Source organism: Physeter macrocephalus, chromosome 19 (assembly GCF_002837175.3).
Source record: "Physeter macrocephalus isolate SW-GA chromosome 19, ASM283717v5, whole genome shotgun sequence".
Lineage (NCBI taxonomy): Eukaryota > Metazoa > Chordata > Mammalia > Artiodactyla > Physeteridae > Physeter > Physeter macrocephalus.
In genome coordinates this window covers 72,330,490-72,346,480 of record NC_041232.1, presented here as the reverse complement: position 1 = coordinate 72,346,480, position 15,991 = coordinate 72,330,490, and the positions used below count along the sequence as shown (strand labels likewise).

Genomic DNA, 15,991 nt, shown 5'->3' with positions numbered 1-15,991 from the left:
CAAGTGGAGGTCATGTGATCCAAACAGCTGCCCATAAATGCAAATACATCAGTCAAGGAGAACGCAGCCCGATTCCTCTTTAACGTCATTTCTCCATAGAAGGGGAAGCTTTTTAAATTGAAGTTAAAGAACAAATCCCTCATCACTATATACTCATAAAACTCAAGAACAATTTAAACAATCAAACATCTTGGGGGTGGGCGTGGCTAGTGTACAGCAATGAAGAGCAGGGGCTGTGGGCGGTGCCCTCAGGCCTGGGCCCACTTTCTAGCGGAGTGACCTTCACACGCTGCTTCCTCTCCAGGCACCATTTTCCTCACTGAGAAACAGAGCTAATTATTGCTCTACCTGTAGCGGTGTGGCCAGTATTGCCCGAGACCACGGGGGTGAAGTTCTCCACGGGGCCTGGCATAAGCTTGTGCTCAGTGAGCGGGACTTTGGTACGTTCACTTCATCAGGTTTCTCCAGCCACCTTTGCTGAGGTTAACGGGTTTGGGTTCACAGGCCAAAGTTTAAATTCACCCTGATTATCTCCCAGGGCTATAAAGTTGTATTGCCTCCGCCTGGCTCTAATTCCGTCATCTTCAGGGCTTCTGGGCAGTGCAGGGGCAGAACCTTTGCTGGGTGATTCCCGCCGGCCTTTCTCTGTCATTTGCTGACACCTCGAGCACCTCATGCCAAATAGAGAGGAAAGGGGGAAAACGTCGGGTGACCTGAATAGACGTTTCTAACCTGGAGAAAGATCCCTTTCTTTCCATTTAGGCTCTTTTTCTGCCCGACTCTGAAAGCCAGGCTCAACGGAAACAGCGTCCCCAGTCATCAAAGGGCTGAAGGGGATGTTGCCAACCCTTCAGTCTCTACGACGCTCAGATGAGGAGGCCGAGGCCCAGGCTGGGCGTGGTCAGTACTCTTGTCCCAGCACTGGTAATTTTTTTTCTCACGACATTACCCCCTACCTGTTCTTTTCCAATTTCTAAACTAGCTTCATGGGAGAGGCTGCAAATTTTTCTTTCAGAACCTGCATTTGTATATAAACCAGTGTGAACATCTAAACCAGAATATGTGAGTGGGTTTCCCCAAGTATATAGACAGATGGATGTTTTTGAGTCCAGGATTAGAGAGGACTGACTTAGGTTAAGTTAGAACATTAAACAAATTTGCAGTATTTCCAGTACAGTGGAGCTAGTAAATACTATCAGTCATTAGCCTGAGTGTGTATAATACATACCTCTTTTCATCCAAATGATGAATAAGCCCTCTGGCTCATTCCTGAGCAATTTATCAGTCATTCAGCAGCAAATAAAAGTCTCTCTCTGGGTACATACGTTTCCGCACCGTCGCCTTTAACAGGCCAGTGTGTGAGCCCGGAGCAAGCCCTGTGCCGCGTCGCTGCATTCTACTTCCGGAGCCTTCCTGACGCGCGAACAATACCCAGCCCACAGGGGCCACCCACAGGGGCCGGTGGAGGGCCTGGTGACAGCAGCGGCAACTGAAGAGGCGGCGGACGCGTCACCCACCTCGTATGCCAGGGCAGCCACTAGGGGGCAGGGTCGACAGAGAGCAAATCCCCCGCAGCAGAGCCTGCACCTACAGGGAAAGCAAAGGCCACCGTTCACGGCCCGTTTTGGCCATTGTGTATTTAATTCTTTTTACGCTCACTTTCTGTGTGTTATTAGTGGACTAATAGACTTTAGGGGTCGATGTGTAAACCTCAGTCAATGACCAAATCGGACCGAATAGAAAGTTCAGATTAGTGGTTACTGGGGTGAGGGTCGGGAGGGGCTAGGGGACAGCGGGGGGGCGTGGCCACGAAGAGGCAGCGCAAGGGTGACCTTTGTGGTGGCAGAGGAGTTCTGTACCTTGACTGCGGGGGTGATGGTTACACCGATCTGCAGACGTGCTAAAATTGCACAGAACTACACACACACAAACGAGTGCACATGAGACCGGTGGATCTAAGGTCTATGGATTGTGTCAATGCCAATGTCTTGGTTGTGATCATGTGCCATAGTTACCTTAACATGTTCCTGGTGGGGAAACGCAGGTCAAGGGTACACAAGATCTCCTCTACTATTTTTGCGACTCATGGTAACTCTTGAGTCATTTTTAGATGAAAGTTAAAAGAAAAAAGTAATGCTCTAACCCACTCCCACCACTCCTAACCTCCCATTCTGTTCCTTAGCCAAATACGTCTCCTTGATAGCTTCTGCCCCCTACCATAAATGTGAGGGGGCCCCGGCACACAGCCCGTACCTGGGCTGCACCTGTCACCAGGGACATAAAATGGCGGAAGGAATGGGAGAATGGAGATGTTTCCAGCTCACAGAATAACCCCGGGAGTTAAATCCTATTACTGGGCTCAGCTCAAGATCTTAGATGTCACCTTACTTGACCTTTTTAGACCCAGACCTATCTTCCAAGGGTCTCTCTTGCTTCTCTGTTCCAGTTCTCAAGGTGCTATGATGACATCTACATCAACCTGAACTAGCATCTTATCACTCTACCATCTTGTCTCTAAAGGGAAGCTCTCCCCTCCTTGGGTCTCAGGTTCCTGCCCTAGGTTCTGGCTACAGGGAACAAAGTTACTTCCTCAGGGGCTCTCCACAAGCCTCCTCTTAGCCTAGGGTCCCCTTCACTCTTACTCAGAATGCACACTGACTTATTCCTACCACTTGGAATATGCCTCAGCTGCCTCCAGCTGGGACTCTGTGTTCTTATTTTCTGGCTTCTACAGCTTGTACTTGGCCGACTCATCCCATCGAAGTCATTCCTCCAGCTCTGCTTGACTTGGGTTCTAGCTCCATGCTCCCTGGTCCTGACCTGGTCCTCTGAGTGGTTCCCAAATGCCCCGTCATCACCTTAGGCTTTCCTCTCTGCTCACACCCAATTTCTCCCTGGGCACCATGACCCTGGACTATGCTAAAGTACCTCTTGAATGGTCCTCTGTTGTAATCTACAACTGAATTGTGCGTTTTCAGGGGAATATCATAACTCCAACCTATAGGAAAATACACATGTAGCACCTGTGTATCCGTTCATTCCAATAAAGCCCTAGCTCCTGTTCCTGCTATGAGCAACACAAGATTTTCCAAGGACCAGTGCCTCATCTCTAGAACGTTTAGGTGAGGTACCCACAAGACCTAGGCAAACCAAGGTAGGGCCTAGAAGTGGGAATTTGGGGTCAGCATTGCCCCCTAATAATGCAAGGGAATTCTTGGCCTTTCTTCCATTGAGAAGCAAATTATCCGTCGTTCATTTATTGAGTGATTTCAGAACCAGGTGCTAGAAATTCAGAGGTGACTAAGACATGTTCTGCCCTCAAGGTCTCATGGATCAACAAAAGTCATATGAAAAGGTTTTGCACAGTTCAAGGCCAAGGTAGTATTTTAAATAGATTGCCCTGTGGGTGGATTTGCGATCAAGAAGACAAGAGGCAAGAAAACTAGTGAAGAAATCCAAGTAAGAGATGAGACGAGCTTCAACAAGGTCAGTTGGAAAGGCTACGAGAGGATGGCAGGAGAAACAACCCGCGGGGCTTGGTGGGTGATCGCATGGGGAGGAGTGGGCAATGAGGAGGAGGCATCCCACCCGTCAGAGCCTTGGTACAGAGCCAGAGAAACCACTGATACGGGAAAACACACCCAGTAGGATGGCAATGGCAAACCCCTCTTCCGGAAGTTCATGGTTAGGTGGGTTGGATTTTTAATAGCACAAGCTCTTTGGTTTCCAGAGATAAGATTCTTGGTCAGATTGGACAGTTCCATCTGGGAATCAGGTCGTGAGGTGTCTCCAGAGGGAGGAAAGCTGTTACTTTGCCTTCCAGATGGAATTTCTTTCCTGTGGGTAATCATTCTGACTCACCATCCAATATCATTAGTCAAGCCAGAAACCAGTGTTCATCTTGGTCGCCTCCAGTCCCAAGCAGACCCAGTCCTTACAGTGAGGTATGGGGAAACCATATACCTTGGTTTTGAGAATGTTTGCCTCGTGGTTTTGGTGCATGAAAATGCTCAGAAAGAGGCCCACAAGGAATGGGCCAAATCGGCCGCAGGGCTTCGTGTAGTACTCCAAGATATATAACACAGCTGCATTGTCACTGAAAAACACAAGGACGTAAGGCCAAAGGTTACGTTTGATCTGGACATGGAAAAAGGGATCCCTCAGATGTCCATTGGAGCAATCAGCAAACCCAAAGGAAAACTGGGTGTACATTTGTTCATTTCCTCAGTAATTATCCACAGACAGTGACCTCATGATCCTGCCTTGGGCCACAGCTGGCTTCCTAAAATTCCAAATTCCCTTGGGCCCCTCCACACTGGATCCCAAGGAAATATGATGGCTGTGTTCATTTTAAATAGTTGTTTCTGGTGGCTGGTATGCTGGGATAGCTCTAAAAATGTGGTTCCCGGAGGCGAACCTCTTCTGAAAGGAGTGAACCTCTTCATGGAAGCACTTACAAAATTCGGTTGCTTGGGCCACAGCCCCGGAGATTCTGACTCAATTGGTCCAGGATGGTGCTTGCTGGAAGCATCAGTGGGATTTCAAATCGCCCCAAGTGACTCTCATTTGCATCTGGAGTTGAGAACCACTGGGCTACACAGGCGCGAGCCTCCTTCTCAGTCACCTGGCTATGCCCACAGAGGCTGATGTCACGATGAGAAGGGCATGATGCTTCCCTGGTCAAAAGGCCTGGGGTGTAGTCAGTCACTCATTCATTCATCTATTCCACTCACAATACATTTTGAGCACTTTTGTGCTCAAAATGGTTCTGGGCTATTTTACATCAGGAGGTCAGTGAAGGTTGCTCTGAGAAGGTGATGTATGCACAGACACCTATAGGAAGTGAAGGAGCTAGCCCTGCCAAGATCTAGATTCTAAAGGAAAAGTATTCTTCTGTGAGGGAATGGCAAGTGCAAAGGCCCTGAAAAGGGAGCATGTTGGGTGTGCGGAAGGAAGGAGACCAGTGTGGCTGGTCCTGTGTCAGCAAGCAGGGAAGTGATAGATGAGGTCAGACAGGGATTCTGCCTTGAGACCAATGGAGGAATTTGAGCAGATGACTGACAGGATCCGATTTTCATTTTCATCTCTCTGACTGCTGCCTTGAGAATAGATTAGGAGGAAATCTTACCAGTTTTTTCCTGTAGAAGACACAGGGTGGTTATAAGGAAGAAGTGTTATATATACTCCCATTGGAAAGGCAAAATAGCATAGTGGGTAAGGTCCCAGGTTCAGCTCACAACTGTATCACTTACTAGGCGTGTGACCTTGAAGAGGTAACCCCAGCTTCCTTAAATTTCAGTCTCTCTATTCCATAATAGAGATTCCAAGCGGCAATTCGCCGCTGGAGGAGAAACGCAGAACAGCCACTTGGGGGCGCTCCTTTCCTCCGAGAAGTATTTCAATGGGCAACAGTGAGTTCCCTGTGTTTTCAGAGCAGACCCCCAGAACAAGTTGAAAGGTTCAGAAGTTTGGAAACAAACACGCAATCAACTTTCCCGTCAAGGCCGAACAGTTCCCACCCAGTTTTTCCAGGAGCCGATGTGCACAGTGCAAGGAGCCTGGCATCCAGACAGCAGCCCTGCCTGGGAGGTCCTGGACAGTCCGAGGGCAGGCGAGGCGTAGAGCAGGGCGGGCTGGGAACCGCGGTTACCTTGCTTCTGACGGAGCTGCCACCGGAAGGTTATACGCCAGTGTGAGCAGAGCAGAGGCGGTGAAAGATGCCAAGAACGGCATGGCCCCGAGGAGGGCAAGGGCGTGTTGATTTCTGCAAAGAAGAAAGGACGTTCACTTTCCTTCACCGCAATATTTGTGGACACGAAAGACTCGCAACCTTGGCAATCAGAGGCGCTTCCTGCCAGCCTGCCTTTGAGAGAGGCTGCCGTGGGCGCAGCTGTGGCCGAGTGGGGCTGGAGCTGGGCTGGAGTTAGAGAGCCTCAGTTAGCCTTTGCTCTTGACCATTTACTAGCTGCCGGGCCCTGGGCAGGACCTTGAACTTGAATTTCTTCATCTTCACCCTGAAACTTACTGTGCAGCTCAAAAGGAGACCATGCTTGGGAATCTCCCTTGCCACCCATGAAGCACTGTATGGACAGACGTGGGGGCTGATTCAGGAGCGAGATGACAGTGGGCACAGGTGGGACACAGGGACCCTCCACCCACCCGAACGGAGAATCTGGCAAATATCAGGGTGCAGGCAGTTCATGTAGAGGTGGGAATAAGGGATGGGTTTGGAACACGGAAGCAGGAAGCCCAATGCAAAGATGCAGCATCACGGTGGCCAATGCCAGAATGTTCTGTGGAGCCTTATGAAATGCAACTCAAAACTGTCCTGGGGGATGAAAGAAAGAAGCATTTTCCTACTGTCTTCTATACCCCCTTGGGTCAACGGTGGCCCCACAAAAATTAATTCCTGCACAGTCTGGGACTCTGCACGTGTAAGGCTGAGAGGGTTCCTGAAGGAGTCCCAGCTGTGGTATGTGGGCAGTTCTGGGGCAGGAAATGAGATTTTGGGACACAGGCTCAGAGCAAGGCACTGTTTGGTTGTATCTACTTGGAATTGTGAGGGTCAGGACCAGGAGGCTCTGCAGTGGTATGGAAGAATTGTCAAACATGAGTGCCAAACCAACCAGCACAATCCTGCCTTTAGCAGTCCTATTCCAGTGCTTGAAGTTGCCATGGTTCTTCACGAGGAAGGGACGAGATACCATTTGCTTAACACCACAGTGATACAGGGAGCAAATTATTTCTATCTAGAGTGCCAATTCTAGTTTAGTGTTAATGCTTGGAATGGAAGAGGAATCCTAGCTCAGTGTTGCAGTGATTGACTAGTAATGTCTGCCATGAGTGTGGGCAGGGGAGGTAGGGTAACAATGCTGTATGTTTACCGTGCCTTTTGCCAGACCCTCCAGTTCAGTCCTCCTTGAATTACTAGAATTCTATAAGAGTGTGTTATCTGAAGGGAAAAAAGCCCTACCTTTTATACCTCTTTCCATTTAGAGGCTAAATGTAGTAGCATAGTCACAAGTTTGGGTAGTGCTGGGTTTTAGCTGAGGAATTGAAATCTACCTTCCATGACAGCCTCTCAGAAAGATGCTGACATTGGGGCCAGGATGCCTCAGTCATAAGGACACTCAAGTAGGTTCCCAGCAGGTCTAGAGTGGGGAGGTACTAAGAACTCACTGTCCTCGGTGGGTGGTAAACCATCCAGTCAGGCCATCCAGTAAAAACCCACATCCACCCAAGGAAATATTTGTTTAACTCCCTGGAGGACTGGAGCCCAAACCATGGCACCTCTTCTCAGGAGTCAGACAAATCTCCACTAGCTACCACCACTAAAAAGACTCTAATAAAATCTTCCTAATACAGACTATTATGGGCTGGACTGTGTTCACCCCCCCGCACCCACTCACCCACATTCTAAACCCCAGGACCTCAGAGTGTGACTCTATTTGGAGATGGGGTCTTTAAGAGATAATTAAGGTGAAATGAGGTCATTGGGGTGGACCCTAATCCAATATGACAGGTGTCCTTATAAGAAGAGGACATTCGGACACAGATACCCCAGAGGGAAGACCATGTGATGACCCAGGGAGAAGACAGCCATCTACAAGCCAAGGAGAGAGGCCTCAGAAGAAACCAACCCTTTCTCCACTAAACACCCTGACCAGCAGTCAGGGCATCCGCTGCCAGTGCACCTCGGAGGGAGCCAGTAGAGGCTTGCCCTTTCTCCTCGGCTGGGGCTTCAGGGCTGGCTGAGCCACGCACCTGCCCACCTTTACCTGCAGGCACCCGCCATGTCTCCAGAGCCCTTCCAGCAGCCATAGCCCATCACAGAGGGCACTGTGCTAACTCCCATATGTACGATCTCGCTTTCTCCTCTGGCCCTGATGTGAAGTGTAATGTCTCCATCTCATAGACATGAACAATGAAAATGAGAGTCCAGCAACTTACACTGGGTCCCCCAGCTGGTACTTTATCAGTCATGATTTGAACCACATCTTCTGACTCAAGCTCACTATACCAGCAAACTACCTCTGTACCTAGTGGAAGCATGGAACAATGTTTTTTTTTTTTTTTTTTTTTTTGTGGTATGCGGGCCTCCCTCTGTTGCGGCCTCTCCCGTTGCGGAGCACAGGCTCCGGACGCGCAGGCTCAGCGGCCGTGGCTCACGGGCCCAGCCGCTCCGCGGCACGCGGGATCCTCCCGGACCGGGGCGCGAAGCCGGTTCCCCTGCATCGGCAGGCGGACGCGCAACCACTGCGCCACCAGGGAAGCCCAGAACAATGTTTTTTAAGTGGTCAGCCAAAAACTCTTCTACATTTGAAGTTAGGAAGCTTCACATGCTTCAGATATGCATGTAAACAGACAGATCTGCCTTTTTAAAAATTATTCAATTCTTAGGATACATTAAAATTTGGAAGGACTCCCCTGGCGGTCCAGTGGTTAAGACTCTACCCTCCCAGTGCAGGGGGCGTGGGTTTGATCCCTGGTTGGGGAACTAAGATCCCGCATGCCGTGCAGCGCCACCAAAAACAAAACAAAACAAAACAAAACAAAAACTGGATGCATTTTCCTTGCCCAGGATGCTTGAGTCTTTGCATGTGGCTGGAGTGGGCAACATCATGGGTCAGCCTGTGATTTAAACGTCTCCTTGCAAAGGGCATTAACAGGTAATCGTGAAACAGAGCTGGTCAACACATATTTGGAATTCAGCTCCACTGCTAGTAATCAAAGACTTACAAATTAGATGTGAAAAATGAATTTTTCTTACATATCTTAAAATAACAAGGTTTGCATTTTGGGTTTTTTTTTTAAATTATTAACAGTCCATATTGGCAGTGGTGTAATTAGATGGCCAGAGGACTGAATATTGATACAGCCTTTAAGGAAAGCAATTTGTCATCATACTTCAAAAGCCCAAAAGACTCATGCCTTTTGACCCAGTAATTCTTCTTAAGGATATGCATTCTAGAAATATCAGAGTTGGAGACAAATGGCTACCACGAAAATGTTTATGAGACTGTTATTTATAAAATTGGAAATGATCTAAGTATTTAACACTAGGGGAAGATATAGGTAAACTATAGTTCATTCATGAACTGCAATGTTATACAGACTTTAAAAGTATGTTAACTTAAAAAATAAAATAATATAGGAAAGTGCTTATATCATAAAACTACTAGAAGAAAGATCTAAAGTATATATGCAGAATCCTTTCGTGTATAAAAAACTGTGCAAAATAAAAGATCAGAAGAATAAACATCAAAATATGGATAGCAAAATCACCTCTACTTAAGTGAGGAAACAGGTCTAAGGTGATTGTTTTTTCCCTTTTTCATCCTAATATTTCCCAATGTTTCTTAAATTGAACATGTATTTTAACAAAAAGAATAATAAATCTTTTAAAATATGGCATGGACAATCCACAAACTATAATTCTCCCTTGAATTACTGAGGCCATAAGAGTTTTTCTAAAACTAACAAAAATTAAGGTGATAAACATCCAACGTGGGGAAGCAGGTACACCGATGCATTGCTTGGGACACTATAAATTACTCCACCTTCCTGAAGAGTAATCTCACAATATGTAACAAGCACCGCAAAATTGTTCCTACCCTTTGACCTAGTAATTCCACTTGGAAATAACCCCCCAAGGAAATAAGTACAGAAGAGGAAAAAGTAGCATGTTCAAAGACATCCGTTGAGGTGCCATTTATAATCATAAAAAATGGGAAACAGGGACTTCCCTGGTGGCGCAGTGGTTAAGAATCCGCCTGCCAATGCAGGGGACGCGGATTCGAGCCCTGGTCCGGGAAGATGCCACATGCCGCGGAGCAGCTAAGCCCGTGCGCCACAACTACTGAGCCTGCGCTCTAGAGCCCGCAAGCCACAACTACTGAAGCCCACGTGCCACAACTACTGAAGCCCGTGCACCTAGAGACCGTGCTCCACAACGAGAAGCCACCGCAATGAGAAGCCAGCGCACCGCAATGAAGAGTAGCCCCCGCTCGCCGCAACGAGAGAGAGCCCGCGTGCAGCGACGAAGACCCAATGCAGCCATAAATAAATAAATACAGAATAATTTTTTTAAAAAATTGGAAACAATCTAGGTGCCCACCATAAAAAATGGTATATAAATCCTAAAACTGACAAGTAAGCAGGTCATGTCCAGATGTGGAAATGTTTCTAAGGACAGTGAAATGGAAAAAACTGAGACTAGATATGACAGACACACTGATTATAACTGCAAAAATACAGACTGATTGTGTAGGACAAAGATTAGAGGAGAACTTGGAAGAAGTAAACAGTGGCGGGTTTGGTGTCCACGCTCTTCTGGAAAGTTCGTTTCCTAAATCGTAAAAGCTGCTTTGCCCAGAACTGGAGACTCTCTTAACAGTTTTATGAAAGAGGCCACCCGGGGAGAAAACACTTGTTCCAGTTAGACTCACTTTCCGTGGATGAAGAGGATCACCGGGGTCATGAGATGGAACTGAAAGTCATTGGCAAGATACCACGTCCAGCCGTTGCACGGGAAAGAAACCAGCAAAGGTCACTTCTCTCCTTCATGTACCACCTCTACTCCACATCGGTTCACCTTCCTGGACCAGGAGGAGGAACTCAGTAGGCGGGTGGGCGAAATTTCCACGGGAACAGAAAGGACTTTGAATTACAGACATTTCACATCCCTCATCTCAGCTAATCGTTATAACAATCCCGGGGGAGTAGATGTTATCACCATTTTACAAACTGGAAATTCAGACAACTTTTCTCTCTTGTTGAAAACAACAATAATAGCTAATCTCCCAGGACAGTGGTGGGAACTAAATTCCATCACGTTTCACAGATGTAAGGATGAATTATCCTTATGGAGTCAGAGGGTCGGTGTTGTTCCCTCTTCCTTGCCTTCCTGCCCTCCCGCTACTCCAGGTGGAGAGAATGTGTTCATTTAGAATGGAGGCCTGGCTGCAGGCGAGCTTTTGTGGGAAACCCCAGAGGTCCCACGCATGATTGACAGGAGATCAGCCGGCCAAAGCCACCAGGCGGTTACCTGTATTTCTAACTCAGCGTGAGGCAATTCCTGCGGGCAGTTCTCTCCAGGGCTTCAGAGATAAAAGGCGCCTTGGCCTCCCCTCCCACGCCCTCGGTCCCAGGGAGACCAGACTTATCCAAGAGAAGTGACAGCTTTCCTTGTCCCACGTGTGGCCCAAGCCAGTCTGACTCTGGGAAAACAGCCCAGCCTCTCCTCCTGGACCCCGTCACAGACGTGGGTCCACCTGAAGGCAGCTAGACAGTGATGTACACCCCGTCGAAGCCGCTGGGCCCTTGTGAGCTAAAGGCAGCCGTCTGGCTGGCCAGCGGTTACGCAGCCGTGCCGTAGCGATGCTCCTTTCAGCTGTGCTTTCAAGGCGAGAGCAGTGACACGGTTTAATTACAGCTATTTCACTTCCAGTTCCTCCAGGCTCATTAGGAGGAAACTAGGGCTTTGAGGAAGCCATGGCCAATATATACAGACGCTGTTGCTCTGTCAGATCCTGCTGGACATGGGATAGAATTCATTCTGGGGAGGGGGTGGTGGCACGTTCCGTCTCATTACTGTTTCTCCGGGCGGAGGTGAAGAAAGTGTCCTTCCCCCTGGGGCGACACGGACCGGAACGGAACCGTGATGGAGCGGCGGCCAGCTGCGTCCGGGGCGGCACCGAGATGGCTGTGCCCCAGACCCGCTCCCCTGCCCCCGCTCCGCTGTCACAGCAGCTGCCCCGTCGGGGGGTGGTGCCGTAACGCCCACCCCATCACCAGAGGCTAGTCTTCCCACCTACAGCGTCGCTATTACTCCAGAGACTATGCCAGAAGAAAGCGGATCAGACTCAGGTTGGCTCTGGGAAAGCTCACCAAACCACGTGAAGGGAGACACCGGGTTGCACCTCTCTGCCCTTTCACGGCCAGTGACTTAAACTCACCGCATCCTGGACCGACAGGAAGTTATCTGGCAACAGCAAATTCGGCCACCACGCTTGCTGGCAGTTCTCCAGGTGGAACTCGGGCACTTCCCAGACGGGTCTCCAGGGCACAAGGGAGAACAATCTAACCGAAAAGCACGCTGAATACAGGTGAAGAGGCTGCAACCTGGCGGGGAAAAGCTGGGCGAGAGGGTGACTCTCCACAGAGCTTGCATTCGGTGCCCCGGGTGGGCACCCAGCGATGACAGATAAGATGTTCGAAAACAGATTGTACTGCGTGGGCGGCCACCTCCCCACACACCCCCCCCCAAACCTGCATACATTTGTGGGTTCCAAAGCTTTTCTTGAGCACCTGTCATGTGCTGGCGCAGGTGCTACTTATGCAAAACTACTGTTATTCACTGAGCAAGTCATACGTGTCAGCCTCTGTGCTAGGAGCTTTCTAAACCTCAAAATACTCCTGTCAGGTAACTATGACCTCGATTTTACTAATGAGGAAATTATAGCTCAGAGAAGTTTGAGTCACTTGCCCCAGATGGTCCAACCACACAGCAGCACTGAGATTTGACATTGCTGCGTGTCCCTTCCACGAGGCCTCCCTAGATGAAAATCGCTTTCCAGTCTCCCTCTTCTCCCTCCCTTCCTTACTTTATTTCTTCCTTCCTTCCTTCCCTCATACACTACCTGCTTCCAAGCAGGATTTGCAGCAGCTACAATGATGATGAATAAGGCACTAGATGTCTAGACCGGGGCTGTTCAATAGAATATAATTGGAGACAAGTCAGCTACTTAGTTAACATCTTCTAGTGGCCACAGTTTAAAAAGTCAAAAGTACAATTAATTTTAATAATATACTTCCTTAGCCAATATAGTCAAAATATTATCATTCCAACAGATAACCAATATTAAAAAATATTGAGCTATTTTACATTATTTTTCTTTTACTGAGTCTTTGTTTAGCCGCACCATGCGGCTTGCGGGATCTCAGTTCCCGGGCCAGGGATTGAACCCAGACCACGGCAGTGAGAGTGCAGAGTCCTAACCACTAGACCACCAGGGAACTCCCTTACCGAGTCTTTAAAAGCCGGTGTGTATTATCCATTTGTAGTACATCTCACTGGTCCACCCGTGTCTGGTGGCCCCTATTGGACACCGTGGGATGCACGTGCAATTCTGGCGCGGATTCTGGGTGGGCCTCCATCAGAGCCCTCTTTTTTTAAAGAACATATGTAAGACTGCAGGTTTGTGCAACAAGGATAGAGCACGTGGCCCAGCAGCACCTCTGAACATCTCAGAAGGGGTGTCAGGGCCTGGGGTGGGGTATGACAGACAGGGAGGGCAGGGCTGCTGGAGGAGCAACACCCCGCAGAGATAGGGGTCAGCACCCTGCCTCTGGTCTGCACCCAGACCCGGACCTGTGGAACTCTTCTCCTCCCCACAGTGATAACATCCTTCACAGAGAGCGCCAGGTGGGCGGGAGAGTGGTGGGTATTGGAGAACAGAGCTGAAATTGCTGATCAGGTTCAGAGAGAAAGGACGCCAGCTACACCAAGATGCAACTTCCCAGATCAGCTCAGGCGACAGCCACAGAGCCCTCACTGGGTCCTGGGTGCTGCCAGATGAGGCATCTGACCACGCTGCTTTGCAGCTGCTCCCACAGGCCTCGGGCTCTCACCTCCCGGCCTCCCTCCCACCATCTGTCCCCTCCATCTCCCCAGGGAGAGTAAGTCAGTCCCCTGCTCCCCTCTGAACCAGAGTTCAGGTCAGATGTCCTCAGGAGGCAGCAGGGTAGAGGCCAGTGTCCAGCCCCAGGCAGCCTCCGAGCTGGGGCCAGTGGGGGTGGGTGGAGGCTGCTGGGTGGACCGTACCTGGGGAGGTACAGGGGAAGGAATGTGAAACATGATTTCTAGTTTTGTCTAAATTTTTCACACTGAGAAAATCATATAATTTCTCCCTTTGCTCTTCTATGGAAAAGGGGGCCGATGGTTCCTTAAATTCTTCTAAGAAGGAGGAGGGTTCCTGCCTCCTAAGATTTTCTGAGAATCAAAGGAGATCAATAAGAAAACTGAAACGTGGGAAGCGTCATATAAATGTACATGCGCTTCATTTTTGTCCGAGCTTGAAGATTTAAAGTCAAAGGGGGTTTTCAAAGATTAAAAAGTGTGATACCAGCCAGTGGCATGGGGTGTGAGGAGCAGGCCTTCTCGTACCTGGCGGGTGGGAAAGTCCATTGGAAGATATCCATCAGAACGTTAGATGCACCAAATCATGGATTCCACTTGTAGGAATTTACCCTGCAGACATGCCCAGACAACTGCGCAAAAATGTAAAGACTTTGTATCATCGTCTAAGATTGCAAAAAACTTGGAAATTACCTTCATGCCCGTTCATGGGGACCGGTTAAATATGTGATGGATGGGCCACCCACATGGCGCCATCCCAGGCAACTTTAAAATCAGTGAGGTGAGCCCTTGCATGCAAATAGAGAAATATGCCAGCACTAAATCATTAAATAAAAAAAGCTACGTGCAAAATAATGCTGCATTAAGTGTAATCCTATTCATGGGGACAGAGTAGGGGGTGGGGAAAGTACATGTAAACAATACGTGGAAAATCCCTGCAAGAATGAACTCATAAGAAACTGTTAACACAGGTGTCCTGTGGGAGGTAAGACTGGAAGGGGTGCCTTTATTTTTAGAACATGACCTCTGTTTTAGTTAGACATTATTATCAACAATTTTTTTAATCTACTAAACTAATTTTTAACATGTGGCTCCTAGTTGGAATAATCACACAGCTGTAAGGTCTGGAGCCTCTACTCTCCTCGTTCCCGTGAGATAACATCTGTAAGGGCTTATCCCTAGAAACTGGGTTTTTGCCTTTTCTATAACTTGCAGTAGCCCGCTCTTGGGCTCCCCTCTTCTGCTCTCTCCCCAGTCTATTCTCTGCCCTGCAGCCAGAGTGATTGCTTGCAAAATGTAAATCTGACCATGCCACTCCCCTACAGGAATCCTCCGAAGGCTTCTGCTCTCAGAATAAATGGAAAGTCCTAAAGACAGCCCACTGGCCCTATAGACCCAGACCATCTGCTGCCCTCCCCTCCCCTCCCCTCCCTTCCCCTCCACCTCTCTGCCCTCATTCCTTCTGTTCTCCAAGACACCTGCTCCACTCTGGCACCTCTGGGCTCTGAGATTCTGCAAACACATCAACCACGGCTCCCTCCTCAGGACATTTGCGCTTGGTTCCCTTCTGTGGATCCTTCTTTGCTCACGGACTTTTTTTTTTGCTTAGAACATTCCTTTAATTCCTTCACGGTTCTCGATAAATGTCACCTTCCCTGACTACCTTTCCAGAGGAAGACCCTCTGTCTTGCTTCCTTCTCCAAATTATCACTTTGTGGCTCTTATCATCACTGACCTATTATAAATGGATTTGCATATTGCAACTTAGTGTTGCATATTTGTTTATTTAGCTATTGTCTATCTCTAGTCACTACACTGTAACCCCCATGCCAGAGGCACTTGCATGGCTTCTCAACTGCTGAATCCTCAGAGCCTAGAACGGTGCCTGGTACATAGTGGACCCTCAATAAATACAGAAAGAGTGAGTGAGCAAATGATCTTACTTCCACTCTTCTTGGAGTTAAAAAGGCAAATAATAAATCATAATTGAGTAAGAACAGTGAGTCTTGCCATCATGAATGAGAACATCAGAAGAGCTAGGAGCATGGCTGCTTTTTCACTGGGTTTCACCTTAAAGACGGTGTTTTAAGGTTGGTGATGCTTCCCTTATTTTTCTTTTGTGTGTGTGTTCATTTTGTTTTGTTTTTTGTGTTTTGTGTTTGTTTTTTTAGCCACACCACTCGGCTTGTGGGATCTTAGTTCCCCAACCAGGGATTGAACCCGGGCCCTCAGCAGTGAAAGCGCAGAGTCCTAACCACTGGACCGCCAGGGAATTTTCCTACTTCCCCTATTTTTCTTTTTTTCTTTTTTTTTTTTTTTTTTTTTTTTTTTTTTTTTGCTGTACGCGGGCCT

The 15,991-nt window shown here is 48.4% G+C and overlaps 1 protein-coding gene across 1 annotated transcript in view; it reads right to left on the bottom strand.

The window, feature by feature from the left end:
* Window positions 1-15,991, bottom strand: part of LOC102979885 (O-acyltransferase like protein) — a 63,883-nt gene that overhangs the window by 5,244 nt on the left and 42,648 nt on the right. Inside the window, 3 exon segments of the mRNA XM_028480279.1 lie at window positions 1,518-1,587; window positions 3,964-4,096; window positions 5,651-5,764. Of these exon segments, the coding sequence (XP_028336080.1) occupies window positions 1,518-1,587; window positions 3,964-4,096; window positions 5,651-5,764 (317 nt within the window).